We start from the raw sequence: 7,586 nt of genomic DNA on the forward strand, positions 1-7,586 counted from the left end.
AAATGATGTTGTTCTTACTAGTAGGGAGTTATTAGTTTTGAAAAGGTGCAGACTTTAATTTGATAATTAAGCTGCAGAGTGTTCGGGCTTGTTTGAAATGCTCATCTGAACGGCACTTCATAAAAAAGCGCTTATCTAAACAGCACTTCTGCTCATAAACGCTTTAATACCAGGCAATTATATTCCCCCCAAAAACCCTTGGATGAAAATGTTGTTCCAAAATTCTCATTTGCTTCAGGAACAGCTTCTCCAATGTATCAATGTCAAAAAGAAAAGCACTTGATATGAAATACTGTACAGAAGAAGTGGAACTCCCCTTTCCGATGTTTCAGTTGTGTGGAATATACAACGAAACGCTTATAAGGGTTTATATTACAACAAATGGGAACAATTAATGGAGAAAACAAAAAAGATTGCAATCCGAAAAACCAAGTTAAGCTTGACAGAGACCTAATTTCAAGGGGGCAAAAAAAAGATTGACAGAAATGATACTTTCTCTACCTTAAGCTTTCAAAAAAATACCTCTGGAATCGATTATTTACTCTTGAACAATAAATTCATCGATAGCCCTATCGAGGAAGGGTTGAACGCTTGGATGAACTTCCGAGGTGGTGCTGCCAAGGGGTCCTCTCTATTTGTTTTCTTCCTCCTTGAAGGCCCCCCAACTGCTCCCATGCTTTTAACAGATGATGAAGATTTTGTGTTGAAAATTGTTGATCCAAATGAAGCATCCGTCGTGAGAAATGAGAGCGGTCCTTTATGTGACGCATCTTGTGGGTATCCGACGGCTCCATCCTGATGTGGGGGTGGGAATTTCTCACTCTTGCTCTTGGCATTTGCTTGTGTCTTCACTCTCCACCTCTGGAAATCAGCAAAGATTTGAGTATAAGTTTGCTGAGAGACAAGTACTATCCAAACTTAATTAAGGCATGACACTGCAACTGTTCGCAAACTGAATGTCCTTGTGGTGACTACTCTCGTTCCCAACCAAAGCATAGCAATATCAAAATGGGAGGAAAAATTGTGGCCGATATGTTCATATAGCAGTGATGGTGCCCAATATAAACTGATGTAATGATCTAATACCGTCAGATCAACCCCATTACTTAATATTAAAGAAAATTGACATGGTCAAAAAGATCATCACCATATTCTATTAATCAAGTTCAGTTCATGCTAAATAAAGAAACGTCAAAGGTCAGGCTCAACCTAAAATTCATAAAACCTAATCTTAAACTAGAGAGGATTTCAATTCCAGGTTCATGTCTCTATACGGCAGCGAATAGGTGAAAAAGAAGTCCTTGACACGCAGAGCGATAAAATCTGGATGCAACTAAGAAAGGTACTCTTACAATTCAACCGTTCATACTGGCATATGGCGAGAAGGCTATACAGTTTGACTCAGAATTTTGACGAGCCCAAATGACATTCCAGAAATAATAAGGCTATTTCTAATTTGAAGGAGTGGGGTAAAGTGTCCGTGCAGGAGTGCGTGGGTATGGGTGTGTGGGCGCGCGCGCGCGTGTGCGTGTGAGAGAGAGAGAGAGAGAGAGAGAGAGAGAGAGAGAGAAGCTTCACGTACATCTAAGTTTCCTTGAGCTTCTGCATTAGCTTCTGGAGCTGGAATTGCCCGACCTACTCGATCACGAGCTTTAACTCTCCTGGGACCTTCAGCAGCATTAGATTTCCCACTTAGACCTCTTTGCCTGAGGACAACAAATATCATCTGTTATCATATGGCTCAAATGAGTCTAGAAAGCAGCAAACCTGAAGAAAAGTAAAAGAGTAACCTTCTAGCTTCTTCATCTCGTAACTTTACATCCATTTCTTTGGCGGGGGGATATTTTGGTAGACTTGATGGCTCACAAGCAAAAGGTTCGGTAGTAAAGAACTGTACCCAGATCACCAAATATGCAATTAGACACAATAAAAATCTGGCACAGCCAGCAGGTCAATTTATTGTAAAGAACTCGGTCAGCATTAAGCACTTGCTAACTCCAGGACGGTGATATATCTTTATTTTGGCAACATAATTTTCAAGAAGATTTTCAGTAGACACTGAATGGGTGAATGCCACAGAGTCATTGAACTAATTAACCACTGTGATGATTCCTTTCTTTTCTTTTTCTTCTGATGGGAGGTGATGTTTTACTTTTCAAAATACAAACTTAGCTTCACAGTTATTGTTTCCTCAGAAAAATTGGAATTTTATAGAGGGCACTTACTTCACTATTTAGAGCAGCGGTGGTAGTGCCTCGTCCATCAGCATCTAGTGACAGAAGAGATTCAACTAAAGGTAGAGAAGAAGGTGGGAAATCCTTGAATGTTTCCCCTACACAACGCTTGTATGGCTGCTGTGGCTTAAAAAGTGTTGCATTTGGCAATTTATATTTTTTCCAGTATTCCTCAGATGGGGAGCCACATAACTTAAATATCTTATGCAGTTGTTCAACCTACACAAGAAAAGAACTTAACGGTGTTTGTCAAACTGAAATCACACGATTGAACAGAAAATGACAACAACAAGAGCATCAATGAAGAAGATTCAAATACTAAAGTTCAAACCGTATACACGAGACAAGAATAATCTCTCATTGTATTTTACCGGTGGACTTACAAGTAGAAGTGGACCAAATGTGAAAATGCAAAACAGTTTCCAAATGAGTGGAGCACTACATCATTACTCAAGAACCGGGAATAACCGATCAACAGGAACAGAACTGATAACCTAAAGAGAACACCAACTTATAAACAAAGTACCTCTGTCCGTCCTGGCATAACAGGCTTCCCGGAAAGTAACTCTGCCAAGATGCAGCCAGCACTCCAAAGGTCAACTCCAACTCCGTAGAAAGTGGCCCCAAGAAGAAGTTCAGGCGGGCGGTACCAGAGAGTGACAACTCGACTAGTCATGGATTGCCTCTTCTCAGGATCAAAAAATGTAGCCAATCCAAAATCAGCTATTTTTAAAATTCCTTCGTTGTCAATTAACAGATTGGAACCCTTGATATCCCGGTGTAAGACACCATGGTTGTGACAATGCTCAAGCCCAGACAGCAGTTGTTTCATATAGCACTTGACCTGCCATAACAAATATCTTGAGAAACGAACCAGCCTCTCAATGTCATACTTCTATGCATGTGAAATGAAGAGCCACACAACTCAGATTCAAATGGCACATAAAGCGACCTACAAGCCTCCCAACAAAGATGCTAGCTTACTTTCTGTAAGATACAGTTTTAAGCCATTTATCAATTTTTTTCGAGTAAGCCCCCATTTTAATCCCAAATATCATCCTAAAGCTACGAAATATTTTGTAATATAACTGAAACAGTTGCTCTTTTGTGAACAAAAGTTTGGCATAACTACCTCACAGAAAGAAAGAAAAGGAAAAGGAAGCTTGAACCAATCTAATATCTATACCAAATACTTGTATAATTTTGATCTAAGTGGAGTTTCAGGTATACTTCAGCTGTAGATGAGGGTATTTGAAATTCAACTTCTTTCTTCACGTGTAATCAAAACAATAAAAAGAACTAAAGACATTCCTTTCTTCCATGAGCTTCTAACCAATTCCAACTTTTTAATAAAGTGATGCGTGCAACCGAAAATTTGCCCGACTTCACCTACCCCAAATGATACCATAACATCATATGATTTGCCCGACGTAAATAAATCATAAATCTGGAATCCCAAACTAGCAACTATGGGACCCAACCCAGCCTAGAAAGCTCTCAGGTTAACATCAAAAGCTAACAAAAAGGACAACCATGGGCACGAGTTCAAGAACAAAAGTAGACAACAAAACCAAACAGATAAAAAAAAAACGCAGAAAAGCAGAAACCAAAAGTCCAACTCAAAACCTCCAAACCCACCAACAATTCAAAGATTTATACACACTAAACCCAACAACAATCCAATCCAAATCAAAATCAACAACACGAAGCATCGACTTCAAGTACTAATTGAATCGAAATCAAAAATGTACCTGAGGCTCGGTGAATTTCACCCCGGAGGTGGCGGCGAGGCCCGAGAGATCGTGCTCCATATACTCGAAAACCAAGTAGAGGCTGCAGGACATTCTTGAAGTGACTAACCCTTCAAGCTTAATCACATTGGGATGGTCAAGTTTTCTGAGCACATTGATCTCTCTGGCCATGAATTTCACACTCTCTGGCTCCAAATTATCAAACCTAACCTTCTTTAATGCCACTATCTTACCACTAATCAAGTCCCTTGCTTTATACACATTGCTGTAAGTCCCTTGCCCAATCTGAACGAAAATTATAATAAAATTAATAAAAACAAATAGAATTCAGATAAATTAAAATAAAAATATATATGTATTCAGAGAAATTAAATTCAAACCGGATAAAGTTACGATTTTGAGAACCTTAGCGAGCTTCTCGAACGTGTTGGCGCGCCGAGGGGTCCATCCCTGGATCGCGTCGCCGGCGACGGCCAAGAGCCACGACGGCCAACCTTCCTGGTTCGCCGGGGAAGGCTTCCGCCGCTCGATCGCCGGGAAATCGCCAGTGTGATTCGCTCTATTCGCCCTCTGCCTCGCTACCACCTCCTTTTTATCGGCCCTAACCGCCGCGACTCGCTCTGTAACGCCGGATGGCTCCTCGATGCTCCGGCGACGACGCCCAGCTTCACCGGAACCCCGAGTACTCCCGCCAGACGCGGCCTCCGTGCCCAAAACGCACCCCATCGTCTCAGCTGCAGGAGCTCCGGCGACTCATTTGGGGTTAAAGATATCAGTCGATCGCATTCAGGCGTCGTTTTAACAGCTGGCAGTTTCTTCAAGCACTCGCGTACTACCGTTCAGTAACGGACTGTCACATGGATGACGTCCGACACGGCGTCGTGTCCGCGAATTGAAATGGAAACCGCGGCGGGAGGTGGCGGTTTTAACGACGGCGGTAAGGACAAACGGAGAGAGAGAGGGCGTTTGTGATTCAGTTCGGGAATCAAATAGCGGTATGATGGAGTTCAGTGTCTGTCATCAGAGAGGGAGAGTATCCTTGTCCGGTGGTGGGAAAAATTGAGCCATGGGTTTGGGTTTAATAACGGAAATACCAGTGGTGCTGCTGGGGGATGTAATCGGCAGATTTTTACGATTTACCGCGGGCGGGAGAGAGGGAGGGAGGGAGACCCGGGGGTGGGGGTTGTGTCAGAGGGAAAGGAAGAAACAGAAAAGCTGGTGTGACATGAAATGTAAAAGTTGGTGGCTTGATAAATGTTAAGAAGATATTCTGAGATTTTTTTATGAATTCTCTGTGGTTCCATAATTTTTGGCATAACTTTCGTGTTGATATTATAAATTATTGTACTAAAAATATGAGATGACGAAAAATTTTACTTTGAGAATTTCACCTTAGCATTTCTCAAGCTACTTTTCAAGAGAGCTACAAGGCAAGAGGAGCAACTCATGGCATTTCGTGCTAATAATATAAAAATTTGCATATTACTTTTCAAATGATATTCTATTAGTGATACCAAACGTTATAGTAGTTGTGTGTGTACCCCTACAATATATATTGTGTATCCGTACAATACAAATTACTCTCCCAAGCAGAGGCGTAGTCATGAAAAGACCAGGATGGATCCAGACTCATCTTGACATTTTTTTCATGTAAAAAAATTTAGTGTTATGCTTGTAATTCCAAAGGCTTTTTATAGGCTTAGGGTCCCAAACTCCCAATCCAACGCTTTTACTTTAACCTCTTTCATCAGATTTTTGATTTGAGATGCGTGGCTCTTATAGATATTCGTTGCTTGTGAGATTTGAGGAGGGCTCTGGTCTGGGATCAGTGGAGGGAGAGAGGAAGAAAGTCAAAGAGGCTTGGGGTTTAGGTTTAAAGAGAAGAATGATACAGACAACATTATACCAGACTCAAACAACAGTGGTCAGTTGCTCATCACACGACAATTATTTTTCTAAGATCCAAGGAGCATTTCAAAATCAGACTTTTAGGTCCCACCTAAGTTAAAATCATAGTTTCGCCACTGCTTCGAAAATTAGTGATAAAGAGAAAATTTTACATAAAATAAGTTTATCATCACATAACATTTAGATCTAATAATACCTTATAAATTGTCATGTGTAAGTTTTGTTGTACGTAACAGTATTTATTGACTGACACAACACGGTAGCAATGAAATCATTAAATGAAAGTTGCTCTCCGGTCTCGAGGGACCAAGCTGAAGTTCACAACTATTTTTCTAGAGAGTTTTGACGAAATATTTTTGGTATTATTTATTTTTAACGAACATGATATTTTTATTCTAAAAAATCATCCTTAGTAATATTTATTTACAATATCTTTTTATCTTTTTGATTAAAAGTTAAAATTTTTAAATTATTTCCATTAATTTTCCTATTTTTCTAACCTAAGTTATAACAAATTAACATTGACTCAATGCGTGCAACTTTTTTTTTATATATAACCAATTGACATTGAGTCGAGGCGTGCAACAAGAATCAATTTTCTTAGTCCTCTAGGATTCCCATTAAAATAATGAGTAGATTTCTAGGTAAAAGAAAAGTAGGTGCACGATTTGATTAGAGTAATCATGACATATTGGATAATAATTTAAAACTTAGAACCCAGTAGTGATTACATTGCCGATAAGGGGTAAGGGTTATGCCTTCTCTAGTTAGTTAGGTGTAATTTCTTTTTTCGTTATTAATAAAAAATTTCTTATACGGTTAAAATTTTCCAAAAAAAAAAAATGAAAAACATAGCTAGATTGATATAATCAAGTTGGTAATAGTAAAGGGAGGCTGAATTTATAGCGAAATGCTAGTAAAGTTGCATGAGGTTGAATTTTTGGTTTGATTTATTTTGTGCAGAGTTGATTTTTATAAGGTAATCTAGAAAGTAGATAGTTTTAATAAGAGTAATGTTATTCATATCATGTTTTTATATCACATTTCTATATCATCTTAGGTGACATCTGATATGGACAGCCACATCATTTGAAAAATTTGCAAAATCCAAGGAAAAGAAGGAAAAAGATTTCTCGTATACCACAATTATCATTCAATTAACTAGTTTTTCTTAATTATTAGTTTATTAAATAATGAACTAAATTTAAAAATCTGATTAATTCAAATGATATGCTTGTTCGCATCAAATGTCATCTACGGTGGTATGAAAATGTAGTACAAAAATATGGTATGAATAACATTACTCTTTTAATAATCAAACAACATTGCAGGATGAGAAAAAGAACCGAAAAAGTAGATGGTTCTTATAACATTGACATTCTCTTCGTTGTTTATCGATCTACACCTCTCATCGATATCCCCAATGCTTAAGTAACATTCACCAATTCAGCCTCATGCTACTTCAAATACAACCGGTAAATTAACACCAATCCAAAAAATGATCCACTCTAACAACAAAAAGTAGTTCTTTCGGTTTTGGACGGCTGAATAATTCGACCTAGAGTGAAAAGGAAGCCAATTTTGTGCAAAAGTAAAGTGATAAAGAATGAGTAATAATTAATAGTTTGATAAGCATTAAATTGAGAGATTTTTCAGTGTATCGGAAATAGTTTGATATACAAAGTGTAACAAT

General features: G+C 38.6%; 1 protein-coding gene across 1 annotated transcript; it reads right to left on the reverse strand.

Annotated features, from left to right (window-relative positions):
- Positions 1-203: 203 nt before the first annotated feature.
- LOC137709922 (putative serine/threonine-protein kinase At1g54610) lies at positions 204-5,289 on the reverse strand. Its single transcript, XM_068448903.2, has 7 exons — positions 4,391-5,289; positions 3,986-4,270; positions 2,761-3,078; positions 2,226-2,453; positions 1,791-1,891; positions 1,583-1,706; positions 204-861 (listed from the first exon to the last, which is right to left on the reverse strand). The coding sequence occupies exons 1-7, from the start codon at positions 4,709-4,711 to the stop codon at positions 535-537; spliced, it is 1,704 nt and encodes a 567-aa protein (XP_068305004.2). The 5' UTR covers positions 4,712-5,289; the 3' UTR covers positions 204-534.
- Between the last annotated feature and the right edge of the window lie 2,297 nt (positions 5,290-7,586).

The sequence above is a fragment of the Pyrus communis genome, chromosome 6 (assembly GCF_041283825.1).
Source record: "Pyrus communis isolate YQ-2024b chromosome 6, ASM4128382v1, whole genome shotgun sequence".
Taxonomy (NCBI): domain Eukaryota; kingdom Viridiplantae; phylum Streptophyta; class Magnoliopsida; order Rosales; family Rosaceae; genus Pyrus; species Pyrus communis.

Excerpts from the sequence above, each read along its gene's own strand:
- LOC137709922 (XM_068448903.2), bottom strand. The coding sequence starts at position 4,711 with ATGGGGTGCGTTTTGGGCACGGAGGCCGCGTCTGGCGGGAGTACTCGG. Across the intron at positions 4,271-4,390 it reads CGTTCGAGAAGCTCGCTAAG|ATTGGGCAAGGGACTTACAG; the intron begins GTTCTCAAAATC and ends ATTTTCGTTCAG. Across the intron at positions 1,892-2,225 it reads CCGCTGCTCTAAATAGTGAA|TTCTTTACTACCGAACCTTT; the intron begins GTAAGTGCCCTC and ends ATCTGGGTACAG.